The sequence below is a fragment of the Callithrix jacchus genome, chromosome 8, assembly GCF_049354715.1.
Source record: "Callithrix jacchus isolate 240 chromosome 8, calJac240_pri, whole genome shotgun sequence".
NCBI lineage: Eukaryota > Metazoa > Chordata > Mammalia > Primates > Cebidae > Callithrix > Callithrix jacchus.
Window position 1 is genome coordinate 112,414,703 of NC_133509.1, and position 18,726 is coordinate 112,433,428.

Genomic DNA, 18,726 nt, shown 5'->3' on the forward strand with positions numbered 1-18,726 from the left:
TGGTGAAACCCCGTCTCTACTAAAAATACAAAAAAATTAGCTGGCATGGTGGCGTGTGCCTGTAACCCCAGCTACTCAGGAGGCTGAGGCAGGAGAATTGCCTGAACCCAGGAGGCGGAGGTTGCGGTGAGCCGAGATCGCGCCATTGCACTCCAGCCTGGGTAACAAGAGCAAAACTCCGTCTCAAAAAATAAAAATAAAAAAACTGAAAGGAATAAATCATCTTAAAAAGTAAAGTAAGAAAGGCAGTGAGTTGAATTTTACAATCCCGCTGGCTCTTTCCTGAGCCTAATGAAGACATGGTCAAAAGCCAGGTTACCCAGAATGCAAGAGGAAGGAATTTTAGAGTGGCACCATAAAGCGTGTAACCTTCAGCAGTTGACCTACCTGTGAAAGCTCATCATCTTCATCGTCAAAGGTAAAGGCCTTGAACTTGGAGCTGTTCCAATACTCCTCCTCATCACCCTTTGTCCGATTCATCTGAAGTGAGAGGAAGGCATACATTGTCCCTCTTTAGGTCTCTCCCTAAAGAGCTCCAAAAGCTTTAGTTTCTTGCACTACTAACTGCTCCCAAAAGCCAAGGATGCAGAAAAGGATCTGGTAAAACAAATACTGAACCTGTCATGTAAAACCAGATCCTTGGGTCTCTAACTGATCAAATCATACTTCTCATCTTCTAATTACCCAGATCATCTTACAGCATCTACTTTGTCCAGGGCGCTCTCTTAGGTGTTGTAAGGTATACAAAAAAGTGCCACAGGCCAGGCACAGTGGCTCATGCCTGTATTCTTAGCACTTTGGGAGGCCAAGGTGGGCAGATCACCTGAGGTCGGGTGTTTGAGACCAGCCTGACTAACATGGAGAAACCCTGTCTCTACTAAAAATACAAAATTAGCTGGGCATGGTAGTGCATGCCTGTAATCCCAGCTACTTGGGAGGCTGAGGCAGGAGAATCACTTGAACCCAGGAGGTAGAGGTTGTGGTGATCTGAGATCATGCCATTGCACTTCAGCCTGGGCAACAAGAGTGAAACTCTGTCTCAAAAAAAAAAAATGTGCCAGATGTGTTCCCACTTCTGAAGGACCCTACAACAAAGCTAGGGCATTCAGCATAAGTATGTATTAAAGGCAACAGTGCAAGACAGGCAAATGCTATACGAATCCATCACAAAACTTTGCTGAATACACTGGAAGATCAATCAAAACACACACAAAACAGACAAAAACTGCATTCACATTTTCAACAAATATCTCCTGCGTGCCATCTCTGAGGCACTGTTCTAGGCTGTGGGAATATTACAACGAATAAAACTGACAAATATTCCACTTTCATGTATGCTTTTTAAATGCCTGAAAGAACAGAAAGCAAAGCAATTAAAAGAAGCAGAATTATCTCACCTAAATCTTCAAATTATGACTATCTTATTAACAACTGTTGGCCAAAATCCGGAATAAGGGCTTGGCCAAGAAAACAAAGATAGTCAACAGACCACAAATCCCTGTTATAACTACTAGGAAATTCAATTTTGCCCTGCAAAAACGAACTTTGCCCCAGAATTATAAACTATGCAGGGCACAGGGGCTCACTTCTGTAATCCCAGCACTTTGAGAGGCTGAGGTGGGAAGACCGCTTGAGCCCAAATTCAAGACTAGCCTGGGCAACAGAGTAAGACTGTCTCTACAAATAAATAAATAAATAAAAACTAGCTGGACATGGCGACATAGTCCCAGCTACTTGGGAGGCTGAGGTGGGAGGATCACCAGAGCCTGGGAGGTCAAGGCTGCTATGAGCTGAGAACACACCATTGCACTCCAGCCTGCGAGACGGAGCGAGACCCTCTCTGTCTCTAAATAAAGAACCAGAATTACCAACTAAACTATCAATGCCAACTGGATTAGAATTAAAACTATGATTTAAGCCAAGGACAAGGTATTAAAACTCCCATAGCACCGAAGATACCATAAAGGTTAAACAGTATCAGTTCGAAAGAACCACTTGCTTTTCCTTTTGCTTTAATAGCACCTTCATCACTGAAGGCTTGAGGAAAGCCTCGTCATGGTAGTCCTGTTGAGGCTTTTGATGGCCTTTGAGATACGCTACGGTTACATCCTGACTCTGTTTTCAACTCAAGGGATACAGGGACTGCAAAGGTATTGTGGGAATTTTCTATCTGCTCCCTTCCCATGGCAGACATCACTAATTGATTTCTACTGGAACAGAGTTGCTTTAAAAATCCTTTTCTGTATTTAATTTGAGAGAGATAAGCAGAAAATGATAGCAGAAACCATGAATCAGCCCCCACAGGCATTGTAGTCAGGCAACCTTAAGTTCAAATCCTAGTTTCTCTTAATTCTGAGCAAATTGGATAAACGACTACTTCTAAGCCTTGGAAAGAATTATATCCTACCTCACAGGATTGCAGAGAATACCTATAAAAGTGTCTAGCAGAAGGTAACTAAATGTTACTTCTTTTTAGTATGGAATATCATACTGACATTTTTGCATCTTGGTTTCTCCACGTGTAAAATGGGCATAACAGATGACCTACCTTAGAAAAGGGTTATGAAGAGTAAACCAGTTAATTCATGTTAAGTGCTCAGTGCCTGACCCAAAATTAACGCTTTTATTATTTATACATCATCATGGTACTTTGGGAAAAGCTAAAAAAGAAATTATTTTTTAGCAATCCTAAAGATTAAAAAAAATATATAAAAATTTGGAGTGGCCACAAATACTGAAGATGTGTATAGAATATGTGTCTCTGACACACATGTCAGTTCATAAATCACTGTCATTCATTTGACCCTCAAAACAATCTTGTAAGGTAGGCCAGGGAGATTCCATTTCCATGTGACTCACGGGGAAAGTGAGGCACAAGAGTTCCCTATCAAAGCCACCTTGTTAAGTGCTCTTATTTCAAAATTACAATCCAGGCTTTCTGGCTCCTAGACCATTTCCAGTGGCTTCCGTGGTCTTTCTACCTATTTTTCCCTCTCTGGAAAACTAGAGATCATTCCTTCATATAGTAATTATTTACAGATAGACATAGAATGTGTCTTAACCAAATCTCCGAGAGGATTTCTGGAATCTTTTTAACCATACAATGGCAGCAGACACCTGCCATCAATTTGTATTTATAGAGCCAAATGAGAAGCTAGGTTTACTTGGCAAGTACAAATAATGATTTAAGGGCTCTGGAGTTATAAAGTAATCAGGTACCATCTTAAGAGTGACAGAAAGGTGCTTCAACATGATTTTAAATACTTCAGGGGTTTGTCCTTACCGTCTCCTGTTTACTGAGAGCCCACAAGATAGGGTGAGATATCTCAGGGGAGAACAGGAATTTTACAAAGGAAAACAGAAGAATCTGCAAGAAATCCACAACACGCTCCCTGCCTCAGAAAACTCCAAAAACCAGCTACTGAGAAGTCAGACTTGTTTTCAATTACCTTCCGAGCCAGGAAGATACAGGTGAGGCTTGTGAACTGAGACCAGGGGACATGAGTTAAGGTAGGATGACTCTATGAGTGAACGTCCAGGAAGCCATGGATCTACCGCAGCCGTCAGAACCCAGCGGATCCCTGACAGAGTAAATGCTCGTTCTGAACCAAAAGTCAGCTTCCGAATCAATCGTTGGGGCTCACTCGCAGCCCCAATCCCAAGCGTACTCCAATGCCCAAGGGTCGCCCAGACTGAAAGAAGATAATAAGGCCTGGGGTCGTAGGGTGTAGGGATGCCACCTAGAAGAGGGGGAAAGATCAAGATGCGGAGAGGCTGGACTCAGCCAGTTACGCAACCCAAGGCGCTTGGGACACCCTCACCTCTGCTGCACCGAGCCCTACCTCTCAGGACAGCGCCAGCCTCCGCCGCCGCTGGACCAGCCTTGCTATTGAGGCTGTACAGCTAGAGAAGGGGCGGAAGGGAATAATCGCGGGGCGGAAAGGAAAGAAGAATAAAGAGGCCGCAGGGCATGCTGGAAGTTGTAGTTTCTTCCGCTTCTGTTGTCAGGCGCTGTCCCGATGAACCACAAGGCTTCTTAACTACAGCCCCCAGAAAACCCACGCACCGTGCTAGGTCATTTACGCTCCTTTCAGCACGACCTTCCGCGGTTATCCAGCGGGTCACGTAAAAAAGACTACAAGTCCCATGAGGCTCAGCAGGACCAATTCAGGATACAGGGAAACAATGAGACGTGTTCTTTGTTTTTCTATGAGTGAGGAATGGTCGTATGAGGAGTTAGGATTCGGGCCCCTTTCTGGGGAGAACCTGAGGCAGTCTGAAGAAACTGTAAATCAGGCGGAACCCATGGTGCCGCAAGTTGGGACGGAAGTAGCCGGTGGGAGTGGGGAGGAGCCGGAAGTTAAGGAGGGGAGGGGGTGGGGGGAAAAGCAAGCCAGGAGGTGTTTGCGGCCGCTTCTAGTAGTTTCCAGGCGCTGCCGGGCGGCTGGCACTAAGCGGTCCTGAGGCTGTGGCTGCGGCTGCTCCGGAGCTGGTGGCGCCGCGATAGGAGAGCCGATGGCCAAGTGGGGTGAGGGAGACCCACGCTGGATCGTGGAGGAGCGGGCGGACGCCACCAACGTCAACAACTGGCACTGGTGAGGGCCAGCAAAGCAGGCCGGCCCTTAGAATACTGCGGCCGGGCCAGCGTTTCAGGGTTCCTGGAATCTTGGCCCAGACAGAGCTGGTTGGGGCTGAGGTAGCCCTGCCCGGAGGTGGGGGTGGGTCTTTGCTGTGGCAGGGGTCCGTAGCCGCAGGCGTCTCCGCTCCCAGGCTACCTTCTCAGTGCTTGAGGGGAGGGAAGTGGACGTGGAGGGCTGCGCCCCAGAGGAGGGGTGTCAGAGTGACTGGGAGATAACTCCCTGGTTACTGCCTCCAGCCGGAGCAGGGAAGTGCTTACTACACGTGGCCAGAGGAGTCATTGAGACTAGAACCTCCTTCGATTGTGTTGGGAGATTGCTGTGAAAGGCCTAAGGCCGGGGGTCTGTAATCCCTATTTTGCGGCCTGCAGTGAAATGAAAAGTCATTCATAGGAGACCGCTGCCGTAGTCCCGCGGGAGTTTTAAGAACGTGTTGTGCAGGTGCTCAGAGCTCAGTGAACCTGCGGCCTCTTACCCGGAACTATCAGGTTGGGTGTTTTGGAACTCCAGGTTGCCGAGCAGCCACAGTTTTGTAACCTAACTGTTCTTAAAATACTACCCTGCTTCATGAAATCTTCCCAAAGTAATGTTTCTTTATGTCTGATTTCCATTGAACTTTGTTCGTAATGTTTTTATTGTATTGTTACTTTGTTGCGGCTTTTTTGCTGTCATTTTCTCTAATAGTTGATAAGTAGGAAGGTAAAGGTAGATAGTGATGTTTCTTCTCCATATCTCACTTTGTGTTCTCTGCTTAACATACAGAGTACTTGACCTAATTTTTGTGTTGTGTTTGTTTTGAAGCCCTGGACTTAACGTTTTTGTGAACATCTAGGTGGAAGCGAGTGTGTAGGAAGTTTATAATACAAGTTCGAATCTGATAGGTCACAACACTGTGCCAGTGAGGTCAAGGTTATTAGTTTAATCCTTTCTGGGCCTTTTAGCTAAGTACTCTCTTCTTGGTCCAGTCTGTGTTCCTGATCTCAGCAATCTGTGCAGTTTTCCACTTGGTCAAATGGGGGCGCCATGTTAAAAGTGTCGCGTATTCCCCAGCACTATCATGCTGAGAAAGGAGAGCATAATTTTCCACTGAGTTTATACCATTCTCTACAGCGGTTGTCTTTGTTGACAACGTGCAACCCCTTATCTTCCTGAAAGAGGGTGACATGTTTGTGGACATACTGGAGTGGAACTAGGAGTTTTTGTGTTCTTTTCAAACTATTGCTCAGGCCTCCTTTAACCTTCTCTCTTGGAGAGAGCAGCATGTCCTCCATTTGACTACTGGTTCACAGCTTTGTTTCTGCTTTGCAGGACGGAGAGAGATGCTTCAAATTGGTCCACAGAAAAGCTGAAAACACTGTTCCTGGCAGTGAGGGTTCAAAGTGAGGAAGGCAAGTGTGAGGTGACAGAAGTGAGCAAGCTTGATGGAGAGGCATCCATTAACAATCGCAAAGGCAAACTCATCTTCTTTTATGAATGGAGCATCAAACTAAACTGGACAGGTAAATCTAAGCTGGGCTGTCGGAGAGATTAACTGTGTTTCATTTAACCTGCTAAGTAGCGGGAGAGAACAGTTTTGAGGAGTTACAAACGTTGAAGGGAGAAGGCAGATGTTGCTGCTTTTGAGTCCTGTGTAAAGCAGTGTTGGGTACCGAAATTTCTCTGCCATTGTGGGATACTAAATGGATTTCCTCTCTTTGGGTCTCATTAAGTCCCACCCATGAAGTGGCTGGGCCACTGCATCTTTGGGCCTTGGTCTGTGTTGGGACACCTAAGATGATATTTCTTCAGACTATGTAATATCTTGTGAGTGATTTAAAAGGAAGAAAGGGGGGTTTTTTGGTCTTGATCTTTTTTCTATTCTCTCCAATGTGAATCTAACTCATTAAGCCACTGCACTAATGAAGCCTGTGTGTGACAGTAATTTGGGGCTATTTTATTTATCTTCTAGTTTTACATCCCTTCTGTATGACGTTAGGAAAAAATTAAGGTCATACGTATGCCTTTTTTAAACAGTCCTGACTGTTGGGATCCTGAATGTAGAAAGGCACTAAAGCTGAAGGAGCATGAGATAGCCACTGTCTGTGTGTGGGGAGGAGCATGAAAACTGCTTTGGTAAACATTTCCAAAGTGAATAGTCCCATCATAAAGAAGGGTGAGGTTGGGCGCGGTGGCTCACGCCTGTAATCCCAGCACTTTGGGAGGCCGAGGTGGGTAGATCACGAGGTCAAGATATCAAGACCATTCTGGTCAACATGGTGAAACCCCATCTCTACTAAAAATACAAAAATTAGCTGGGCATGATGGCGCGTGCCTGTAATTCCAGCTACTCGGGAGGCTGAGTCAGGAGAATTGCCTGAACCCAGGAGGCGGAGGTTGCGGTGAGCTGAGATCGCGCCATTGCACTCCAGCCTGGGTAACAGGAGCGAAACTCTGTCTCCAAAAAAAAAAAAAAAAGAAGGGTAAAAGTAGATCTATCTGTTCATGATTTTTGTTAATTTGTTTTTAAAGTACACTTGAAGCATAGTAGTATGGAAGGAATCTTTGGTGTCATCTTGCTCAGACTCCCCCACTTTTTTGTGTGTGAGTGGCGGGGAGGCAGTTTTGCTCTTGTCACCCATGCTGGAGGGCAGTGGTGCAATCTGGGCTCACTGCTGCGACCTCTGCCTCCTGGATTCAAGCAGTTCTTCTGCCTCAGCCTCCTGAGTAGCTGGGATTACAGGCACCTACCACCACACCTAGCTAATTTTGTATTTTTAGTAGAGATGAGGTTTCATCATGCTGGCCAGGCGTGTCTTGCAGTTGTGACCTCAGGTGATCCACCCGCCTCAGCCTCACAAAGTCCTGGGATTACAGGTGTGAGCCACCGCACCTTGACCCCTTTTTGTAGCTTGAGAAACTAAGGTCTAGAGAAGTGAAGGTAAATGTTGATTAATTTTGAAATACAGTCACTTCTACTATAGCTCAATGTAAGTATCCCTAGAAATCACTGTGCTACGCAAAATTGCTCAACCAAATCCACAGGGCTTACAGGGAAGGTGGCAATAGGGACACAACACTCCAAAATTTAATCAGTGACACTTTTTTTAAAATATGGGGACTAAAAATTGGGAGCATAGTTTTGCACACATTAAGTGGTAAGAAATAGATAAGTACTACAATAAATATGGTGCTTTATCGTGAAAAAGACCTGAAGTTTATTTGTGAAAGTGGGCATCAAGGCCAGGCATGGGGGCTCACGCCTGTAATCCCAGCACTTTGGGAGGCCAAGGCAGGTTGATCCCAAGGTCAAGAATTCAAGACAAGCCTGGCCAACAGGGTGAAACCCGTCTCTACTAAAAAATACAAAAATTAGCCGGGTGTGGTGGCACGCTCCTGAAATCCCACCTACTCGGAGGCTGAGGCAGAAGAATTGCTTGAATCTGGGAGGCAGAGGTTATAGTGAGCCAGATCGTGCCACTGCACTCCAGCCTGAGTGACAGCAAGACTCTGTTTCAGTAAGGAAAAAAAGAAGGTGGCATCAGAAGGGTTGCAGCTTGAGGACTACTGTGGAATGGTAGAAGAAGAGTCATTTACAATCAGAAGGAATATTACACTAAATGAAGATGGTTATGGCTCGCAACACACGCTGTAAACCGAAGTTGTTGGCAGATAGGTGTTTGAGATGTGTGTGTTTTATGTGTCCTTTCTAGCTGGGTCAGATTTTCCATATTCACCTACTGTTTCTTATGGATGGAGTCACGTATAGGCAAACGTGAACTTCTCATTATAATCAAACTGTTCCCTAACATTTCAGTTGCATTGAAATTGATATTTTCAAAACAAGTATTCTAGCAGAACTACTGGCTTTTGACCCAAGTTCTCATGGTGTAACTCATGCTAGTACCAAATCTGTAGCTCTTTGTCTCACATTGTAATAACATAGTTGGTTTCCAGTAACCTGGTGAGGAAAGACATTTCTTTTGGGGGATGGGGGGTGTTGATTACATCTGGCATGTGGCATTCTCAGAATAAAGAGGATCAGTTCAGCCATCCAAAAGCAGCAGAAGTGAGGTAGCACTGGGACCCTGGAGCAGAGACCTTTCCTGCATAGGAGTGGACTAATGATATTGCATTGCTTTTGACAGGTACTTCTAAGTCAGGAGTACAGTGCAAAGGACATGTGGAGATCCCCAATTTGTCTGATGAAAACAGCGTGGATGAAGTGGAGGTTTGTGCTTCCTAACTCCTAATCTGCGTCCTCTATATCCTTTTATTCTCACATGAGAAAAGTGACCTGTCATTCAGGATTTATAGCCCAGGTTTGGTCCAAGCATTCAGAACCCTAGTCTGCATATAATTTTCTAGGCATATAGTGCCATTGGAAATTTCCAGAGCAGTTTGCACTTTAATTTCTTCACTGTAGCTAGTGACATGGGTTCTAACTAACATTAGCCACTTGCCAAAGAGGACTCAAGAAGGAACATTAATGGGGATTGTATGAATACTGCATTCCTCATGTATTTCCTTTGGAAATGTCAGCAGTTACCTGATTGCTCAACCCCCACATTCCATAATGAGGGTGCCCCTCAAGTTATTTACCACCTACTTCTCATCTTTCACTCAGATTAGTGTGAGCCTTGCCAAAGATGAGCCTGACACAAATCTCGTGGCCTTAATGAAAGAAGAAGGGGTGAAACTTCTAAGAGAAGCAATGGGAATTTACATCAGCACTCTCAAAACAGGTATCCCTTGAGTAGTTCTGTATGCCTTGAGGAGGTAGTTTCCACCTGTTAGACTCTCGTTAAGGGCCTGGACAGTCTTTTCTTTGACAAATGGGTAAAGATTTGGGGGAGGGGGCTTATTTCATCTTAAAGTCAGTCCATAAGCTCTGAGTAAGGGAGAGATCTGGAGCTGTGTCCAATATTTACGGTTGAGCATTTGAGATACGGCTAGACCAAACTGAGATGTGCTGTGAGGGTCAGGCGTGGTGGCTTACGCTTGTAATCGCAGCATTGTTGGAGGCTGAGGTGGGCTGATTGCCTGAGCGCAGGAATTCGAGACTAGCCTGGGCAACATGGCAAAACCCTGTCTCTACAAAAAATACAAAAAGTAGCTGGATGTGGTGGTGCGCGCCTGGAATCCCAGCTACTTAGGAGGCTGAGGTGGGAGCGTGGCTTGAGCCCAGGAGGTGGGGAGGTTGCACTGAGCTGAGATCATGCCACTGCACTTCAGCCTGAGTGACCAAAAATCACGAGAGATGTGCTGTGAGTATAAAATACACCATGGGCTAGGCGCAGTGGCTCACGCCTGTAATCCCAGCACTTTGGAAGGCCGAGGCAGGCGGATCGCCTAAGTTTGGAGTTTGAGACCAGTCTGACCAACATGGGGAACCCAGGTGTGGTGGCGCATACCTGTAATCCCAGCTACTCAGGAGGCTGAGGCAGAGGTTGCAGTGAGCCGAGATTACACCATTGCACTCCAGCCTGGGCAACAAGAGCAAAACTCTGTCTCAAAAAAAAAAATACACTATGGATTTCAAAGACTTGTACAAAGAAATTACCCCAATAATTTTTTAATATTGAAGACAAATGATAATATGATATATTAGGTTAAATATCCTATTAAAGTTAATTTCACTTGTTTCATTTAACTTTTTAATGTGTCTACTAGAATATTTAAAATTATATTTGAGGCTCACATTATATTTCTAATAGCACTAATCTAAAGACTTGGTATTTCTGGACTCATTACTTGAATACAGTGTGGACTATCTTTGCTGTTCATTCTCCAGGGATATTTAGATGGTTAGAATAGACGTCAGCTCAGGTTTTCCCTGGGATTTCATTTCTGCTAGTATGTTCTGATCTTGGTGTTGGAGTATGTATAATAACCATCAAAGTGAACCAGCACAGAAGGTGATAGACACCTTTTTGGGGAGGACTGGTACTCCAGTGCCGTAACTAGTTGTGGCTTTTCAACAGAGGTAAGGCAGAGTGGAGGAAAGGCACTAACCATGCATCCATGGATGTGCTGGGTAGATTACCCATTCTTGAAGTCATTGAAGTGCCATGGCATTCACTGGCTTCCTTCCCATATTAGACCTCACATGCATTTAATATGCTGTAATGCTCCTAGTTGAGTCAGGAGGATAAGTTTTAATGGTAGTCCCAGTGAACACACTATGTTCTATAGCATATACCCAGATACCAGTCTGGCATAGACCAAAGGTAAAGATGTAAAAATACCCTTTTCCTTTTCTGGTCATAACCTCAATCTGTGATAGGATGGCTGTGTTTGTCAAGCTGTAATGAAATCTCAGCTACTAAGAAATAACTTCCATGAGCTGGGATTTTATCTTTTCAGAGTTTACCCAGGGCATGATCTTACCTACAATGAATGGAGAGTCAGTAGACCCACTGGGGCAGCCAGCACTGAAAACTGAGGAGCGCAAGGTAAATGGTTTTCCCTGGGATGGGAGACTGTCTGCAAAGGAACTTGAGAGATTGCCTCCTCCTTCATTCCACATACCAGCTCTGTGTCCCTAACCTCGAAGCCAGAGCAGCCTATGATCTGCTCATGGTGCTTTTTTAGAGTGCCTGTAATATGTATTCGTTTACCCATCTTTAACCTGGTTTTAATTCATTTATTGCAGACCCCTAGAGCAAGTAGAAGCTCTCAGACAATTAAAAGTCAGACTCTTGATTACATTTAGCACCAAATTAGGAGGTTATGAACAAAGGATGGTCTTCACCTATATAGGTCTTCAGTATTATTTCTAATTGGAGTGTTGATATTTTATACTTTGATATTAGAGGTCCCATCAAGAAATGAAGTTACATCCTGTCTTCACCCCATCTCCCCCATTTGCAGGATGAGGAAGTACTTTATCTAGAGATGGAACTTTATGGTTCAGGCTCAGCACTTGGTTTAGAGCCCTCTTGCTCTTTTGCCAGCATAGTGAAGTAGATATCCTGGAAGTGGGGAGAAAACTGCTTCCAGCTATTTAAGCATTGAAACTGAGAATTACACTGATCTCTTCAAAAATATCTCAATGATTTGATTTGTTCTTTGGCTGTCAGGGTCTTCCTTGTAGAGTGGTTATTTTTACTGGGAATTGAGGATGTTTCCAGAAACATGACCCTCATGACTGAAACACACACTCAAATTCCCTTTAACCCCTTGGAATAATTAGCCTTGGAAGGGAAAAATTTTGTGAGAATGAATGATATGACTGTCTCTGAAGCCACGTTGATTGAGGTTGTATCATTAGTCTGTACTGATCATTTTCACTATGACTTTCACAGGCTAAGCCTGCTCCTTCAAAAACCCAGGCCAGACCTGTTGGAGTCAAAATCCCCACTTGTAAGATCACTCTTAGGGAAACCTTCCTGACGTCACCAGAGGAGCTCTATAGAGTGTTTACCACCCAAGAGGTAAGTAAGTCTTATGCTTCATGCCTCATGCCATCTGCCCTTCTAGGTGACTTGAGGTAGGGGCCTATCCCCTCAGCAGTGTGCAGAAGAGGTACTCACAACTGGAGCCATGAGGCCTTCATCAAAGTGGATTTTCCTTCCCTCTCTAATTTTTTTTTTTTTTTTTTGAGATGGAGTCTCGCTCCGTCACCTGCCTAGGCTGGAGTGCAGTGGCATGATCTTGGCTCACTGCATCCTCTGCTTCCTGGGTTCAAGTGATTCTCCTGCCTCGGCCTCCTGAATAGCTGATACTATAGGCACCTGCCACCACGTCCAGCTAATTTTTTTATTTTTTAGTACAGATGGGGTTTCACCATGTTGGCCAGGCTGGTCTCAAACTTCTGACCTCAAGTAATCTGCCCGCCTCAGCCTCCCAAAGTGCTGTGATTATAGGTACGAGCCACTGTACCCAGCCATATTTATTTATTTTAAAAACAAAAGACCTGGTCTTGCTATGTTGCCCAGGCTAGCCTTGAACTCTTGGGCTTAGGTGATCCTCCTTCCTCAGCCTCCTGAATAGCTGGGACTACAGGTGCACACTACCATGCCTGTTCTAGTTCTGAGTCATATAAGTCGGGAGACTGAGTGAATCTTACTAGGAAAGCGAATGCCCATTCCTGGTTATGCTGTAGCACAGAATTCCTGGCTTCTTTCTGTTGCACAGCTGACTTGTGCCATTCTGTTGCTACAGTGTGGAGTTGAGAAACATGACTGTATTCAGCTTTATTATCTGATAGCAAAAGCGGGTGGGATATGTGGAATTTCCCACATACTCTGGGACAAAATTTCAAGATCTTGTTTTTTAAATAAAAACGTAAATACAGTCATAAATTAAGAGGTACCATGTAGTATATTGGTGTTAATATGTCTGTGTGCCTGCACCCAAAATACTCTCGTGATAATTCTGTCCCCCTTAGAAAAGCAAGAACTGGAGAAGCAATGAAATGGACTGGGTTTTCTAGAAATTTGAAAAGATGTATATAAACAATATTATACTGTACTTTAGAAAGTTACCTTCGTTGACTCCAGAGATGTGTTATGACCTGGCTGTGCTGACGATTGCCTCTGATGGCTCACTTGGTTCTGTTCCTCTGTGTGCCTGCTGCCTTGAAGGACTTAGGAGCACAACTGTAGTCTTCATTTGAATTGAATTTAGCTAACATAGACTGCAGTTGAATCTCTGCTTCCAACCTAGCTAAAGTTTTCAGTTTTACAATACTTTTGTATGGGAGGATTACTGACATGTTTAACCATGTATTCTTTTGTACCGTGTATTTGTATTACCTACTTTAAAAAAATAGATTTTTTAAAGGTAAAAGTGGCACTACTGGGTAATCTAACATAGCAAAATGATACTGATTCAATATATATGGAGTAGGCCAGGCACAGTGGCTCCCACCTCTAATCCCAGAACTTTGGGAGGCTGAGGCAGTTGAATTACTTGGGCCCAGGAGTTTGTGACCAGCCTGGCCAACATAGTGAAGCCATGTCTCTACAAAAAAATACAAAAATTAACTGGCTGTGCTGGTATACACCTGTAGTCCCAGCTCCTCGGGAGCCTGAGGTGGGAGAATCGCCGAAGCCAAGTGGTTGGGGCTACAGTGAGCCATGGTCATGCCACTGCACTTCAGTCTGGGCAACAGAGCAAGACCCATCTCAAAAAAAAAAATAAAGATATATGGAATAGTTTTACTTTGGGACATGTTCTCAGAAATGGTAATTGAAGTCTCGAACATTTATTTGAGAATTTTCTTTCATAAACTCATTCTCATATCTACTATTTCAAATAAATAAAAGTAAAGTAGGCCGGGCACAGTGGCTCACACCTGTAATCCCAGCATTCTGGGAGGCCAAGGCGGGGGATCATGAGGTCAGGAGTTTGAGACCAGCCTGGTCAACATGGTGAAACCCCGTCTCTACTAAAAATACAAAAAATTAGCCGGGCGTGGTGGTGGGTGCCTGTAATTCCAGCTACTTAGGAGGCTGAGGCAGCAGAATTGCTTGAACCCAGGAGGTGGAGGTTGCAGTGAGCTGAGATCATGCCATTGCACTGCAGCCCAGGCAATAGTGTGAGACTTTGTCTCAAAAAAAAAGAAAGAAAAGTAAATGGGTACAAAGTAATGGCATCATTGAATCAGAAAGAATTCCTGAAGTCAAGTCCTGATTGGTAGAAAAACAGAATAGAGGGAAAGAGTTAAGGCATGCACCCTTCAGCTGGCATTTGTCCCTGGGTCCCACTGAAAGGCATGTATCTTCTGCCTCTTTTTTTTTTTTCTGCAGCTGGTACAGGCCTTTACCCATGCTTCTGCAACATTAGAAGCAGACAAAGGTGGAAAGTTTCACATGGTAGATGGCAACGTCTCTGGGGAATTTACTGATCTGGTGAGTACCTGTTGGCCCTATACTCGGGTCATAGCCTCTGTCTGGTCAAATGAGTGACATTTCTCTTTTTCTCAACTCAATAGGTAAAATTTAAGGCTTTAATCTCTTTGGTTAATAAAACATTTTGTTTTTAATTGCACAGATGGTAGACTCCGTACAAAGGGCAGATGACCGATGCTCTCTATGATTGGGCATATTGTAGTATATAATATAGACAGAGCTGTTTGATTATTTTAGGTCCCTGAGAAACATATTGTGATGAAGTGGAGGTTTAAATCTTGGCCAGAGGGTAAGTAAACATATTTATTGCCAATTGCCATTACCCCCAGAACTGCTTTCTCTTTGCTGTAGTTTTTTTTCTTTTAAACAGGGTTTCACTGTCACCCAGACTAGAGTACAGTGGCATAATCACAGCTAACTGCAGCCTTAACCTCACAGACACAAACAATCTTCCTGCTTCAGCTTCCCAAGTAGCTGAGAGACTACATGTGCCACCACACCCAGCTTTTTTTTTTTTTTTTTTTTTTTAACTTTTTTTGTAGAGATGGGGTCCCACTATGTTGCCCAGGCTGGTTTTGAACTCCTGGGCTCAAGTGACTCTCCCACCTCAGTCTCCTAAAGTGCTGGGATTACAGGTTGCCCAAGAAGCTGGGATTACAGGCGCCTGCCACCATGCCCAGCTAATTTTAATAGAAACAGGTTTCACCATGTTGGCCAGGCTGATCTCAAACTCCTGGTCTCTGGTGATCCACCCCCCTGAGCCTCCCAAAGTGCTGGGATTTACAGGCATGAGCTACCAGGCCTGGCCAGGTTGCCCTAGTCTTAAACCCACCCAGATGGAAACCCTACATCTGAAACCTCCATCCCCTCTGCCTTTCCCTAGGGCACTTTGCCACCATCACCTTGACCTTCATCGACAAGAATGGAGAGACTGAGCTGTGCATGGAAGGTCGAGGCATCCCTGCTCCTGAGGAAGAGCGGACGCGGCAGGGCTGGCAGCGGTACTACTTTGACGGCATTAAACAGACCTTTGGCTATGGCGCACGCTTATTTTAGGGCCAGCGGCAGGGGACTCTAGCCTGCCGGACACTTCAGTCCAGCCGTCTCCTGACTGGGGCTTGCGACTCACAGGATTGCATCGTCCTAGCCGCTAACTTGGGGCCGGGGCCCCTCCCCTCCACATATACCTTGGGTTTGTGCATGTTTTCTGCTGGGTGGGTTCAGAGGGCAATTTCTCTTTTATGTGTACATATGCTAAATAAACGTAATTTAAAAAACATGCATGTGTGGAACCTGTGTTGATTGGGTGGCTGGTATTCAAGCTCCCTTGAAGGTTTTGAATTCAAAAAAAGGACGGGGTGGACGGCCTTGTCTCTATTCTGGGTTAAGCTTCTCAGTACCAGGCATTCCTGAGCTAGTCTTTCTTTCTTACTGGTAAAAAGTTTCTCCCTTTTTACCCATAAAAGTAGGGAGGGTTGGTACTTGGGTACAGAGTGCTAACACTATGCCTCTACTGCCAGTGCAGGCAACTTCCAACTTCCCCGACTTTGCACTGCCCATGGCCTCTTACCCTCTTGCAAAAGTAAATGATCACCAGGTGCTGGTTTGGGATATGAGAAGATGGGAGATTCCTAACTTGTGACAGCTTGTTATATTGCAGTTACTGAGTACCAGACACTGCACGGTTTGCTTGCATTAACTCATTTAATCTCCCATCTTTTTTTTTTTTCCTCCTTCTCTCCCCCACTCCCTCATATTCTTATGAAGTAGATACTGTTGTCATTTGTTCTTCAAGAACTTAAGCCTTGCCTTTTAAATACATGTATTTTACATATAGTCAGGTGCAGTGGCTCAGGCCTATAATCCCAGTGCTTTAGTAGGCAGAGGCAGGTAGATCACTGGAGGCCAGGAGTTTGAATGTGGTGGCTTACGCCTGAAATCCCAGCTACTTGGGAGGCTGAGGCACGAGAATTGCTTGAGCCCAGGAGGTGTAAGCTGAGATCGAACCACTGCATTCAAGCCTGGGTGACAGAGTAGGACTCTGTCCCAAGAAAATACATATTTGCCACAGGTAAGTCTTGTGGTTTTTTTTTTTTTTTTTTTTTTTTTTTTGAGACGGAGTCTCGCTCTGTCACCTGGGCTAGAGTATAGTGGTGCAATCTCAGCTCACTGCAACCTCCGTGTTCCGGTTCAAGCGATTCTCCTGCCTCAGCCTCCCAAGTAGCTGGAATTACAAGCGTGTGTCACCACGTTCAGCTAATTTTTGTATTTTAGTAAAGACAGGGTTTTACCATGTTGGCCAGGATGGTCTCAAACTGCTGACATCAGGTGATCCGTCTGCCTCGGCCTCCCAAAGTGCTGGGATTACAGGCGTGAGCCACTGTGCCCAGCCTGGATTTCTTAACACCTAGATCCAACAATTAATATTAAGCAGACTGGCGATCTGTAACAAGGACCATAACTGCAGAGCCCATGCTCAGGAAACTCTATTTAACAGTATGTGGTACCATTAAGTTGGCTGGGCACTGACCACGAGCCAAGTGTTGGGGATACAGTGGGTTCAGACTGCCACAATGCAGGAAGAGAAAACAGCACCTCAACAGGTAGAGTCACTCCTGGGCAAGCCTTGCCCTGACTTCCTGTACCCCAGCGTGAGTCAGTGCCCTCTAAGCCAGACATTACCTCCTGCAGCTACAGCTATTTCCTTCATCTATATTTTGCCTCTTTTAGTCGGTGACAGCCAGACCTTGCAGGCTAAAACTGGCTAAAGCAGGAATCAAGAGTTCAGATCTGGATCATTTAGACACCCCAAAGCCATTTTTGGCTTGAATTACTCAGAAGAGTGCTGGGCTGAACTAATCCACATCCAATTTCACATTACATCCGCCTCCTAGGGGTCCAAAATGATGCCTTTTGATGAAGAACCTGGACTCTAGCTTGAATCAAATCAACAGACCCTTCCTAACAGACTCCTGCTACTAACACAGAGAACATTAAAAAGGAGCCTTTGGCTGGGCACGGTGGCTCACACTTGTAATCCCAGCACTTTCGGAGGCTGAGGCAGGCAGATCACTTGAGATCAGGAGTTCAAGACCAGCCTGGCCAATGTGGTGAAACCCTGTTTCTACTACAAATACAGAAATTAGAACGTGGTGGCAGGCACCTGTAATCCCAGCTACTCAGGAGGCTGAGGCAGGAGAATTGCTTGAACCTGGGGGATGGAGGTTGTAGTGAGCCAAGACCAAGCCACTGCAATCCAGCCTGGGCGACAGAGCAAGACTTTCTCAAAAAAAAAAAAAAAAAAGCCTTTTGGTCCGGGCGCAGTGGGCCACACCTGTAATCCCAGCACTGTGGGAGGCTGAGGCGGGTGAATCACCTGAGGTCAGGAGTTCAAGACCAGTCTGGCCAACATGGTGAAACCCCATCTCTACTAAAAATACAAAAATTAGCTGGGCATGGTGGCATGCACCTGTAATCCCAGCTACTCAGGAGGCTGAGGTGGGACAACTGCTTGAACCCAGGAGGCAGAGGTTGCAGTGAGCCAAGATTACACCACTGATTGCACTCCAGCCTAGGCAACTAAGCAAGACTCCATCTCGAAAAAAAAATTTAAAAAAGCCTTTTCACACCCCTGGCTGTAAAGTTACCAGTTCCAGAATACTTAGAATCAATCAAGTAAGATGACAAATGTGTTCGCAAAACTCAAGGCACCAGGCTAAGTGCCTGCTGTTACATGGCTATTCAATTCTTACCATTGCAGTTTTACTGATAACATTTTGGCTAGCCATCTGAGCCTAAAAAGCAGAATGGCATAGCTAGAAATAAAAGTGTGGACTTGGACTTTTGTTTGAATAGTAAAAGTTCCACTTCTTTTTTTTTTTTTGAGACGGAGTTTCGCTCTTATTGCCCAGGCTGGAGTGCAATGGCGCGATCTTGGCTCACCGCAACCTCTGCCTCGTGGGTTCAGGCAATTCTCCTGCCTCAGCCTCCTGAGTAGCTGGGATTACAGGCACGCGCCACCATGCCCAGCTAATTTTTTGTATTTTCATGTTGACCAGGATGGTCTCAATCTCTTGACCTTGTGATCCACCCGCCTCGGCCTCGAAAAGTGCTGGGATTACAGGCTTGAGCCACCGTGCCCAGCCTAAAAGTTCCACTTCTTAACAAATTGGGTGAATATCCTTTTTTTTTTTTTTTTTTTTTGAGACGGAGTTTCGCTCTTGTTACCCAGACTGGAGTGCAATGGCGCGATCTCG

At 45.1% G+C, this 18,726-nt stretch overlaps 2 protein-coding genes across 8 annotated transcripts in view; one reads left to right on the forward strand and one right to left on the reverse strand.

Moving 5' to 3' along the window:
• VIPAS39 (VPS33B interacting protein, apical-basolateral polarity regulator, spe-39 homolog) overlaps positions 1-4,325 on the reverse strand; it is a 32,625-nt gene extending 28,300 nt beyond the window's left edge. For 2 of the 7 annotated variants that reach the window (XM_078335513.1, XM_035261165.3), the window contains exons 1-3: positions 3,843-3,926; positions 3,450-3,740; positions 388-480 (exon numbers count right to left, since the gene is read on the reverse strand). In XM_078335513.1, coding sequence (XP_078191639.1) covers positions 388-480 — 93 coding nt within the window. In that variant the 5' untranslated portion in view covers positions 3,450-3,740; positions 3,843-3,926. Of the gene's footprint in view, positions 1-387; positions 481-3,449; positions 3,741-3,842; positions 3,927-4,066 lie in introns of those variants that run through there. The other 5 variants (XM_035261172.3, XM_035261167.3, XM_035261168.3 and 2 more) reach the window with 4 other exon arrangements.
• A 37-nt stretch (positions 4,326-4,362) lies between these two features.
• On the forward strand, positions 4,363-15,749 carry AHSA1 (activator of HSP90 ATPase activity 1). The gene is made up of 9 exons (XM_002754157.5): positions 4,363-4,595; positions 5,946-6,136; positions 8,762-8,844; positions 9,241-9,358; positions 10,980-11,068; positions 11,921-12,049; positions 14,369-14,470; positions 14,708-14,759; positions 15,354-15,749. Exons 1-9 carry the CDS (start codon positions 4,516-4,518, stop codon positions 15,524-15,526), a joined length of 1,017 nt encoding a protein of 338 aa, XP_002754203.1. The 5' UTR covers positions 4,363-4,515; the 3' UTR covers positions 15,527-15,749.
• Positions 15,750-18,726: the final 2,977 nt, after the last annotated feature.

Excerpts from the sequence above, each read along its gene's own strand:
- AHSA1 (XM_002754157.5), top strand. The coding sequence starts at position 4,516 with ATGGCCAAGTGGGGTGAGGGAGACCCACGCTGGATCGTGGAGGAGCGG. Across the intron at positions 4,596-5,945 it reads AACGTCAACAACTGGCACTG|GACGGAGAGAGATGCTTCAA; the intron begins GTGAGGGCCAGC and ends TCTGCTTTGCAG. Across the intron at positions 12,050-14,368 it reads GAGTGTTTACCACCCAAGAG|CTGGTACAGGCCTTTACCCA; the intron begins GTAAGTAAGTCT and ends TTTTTTCTGCAG.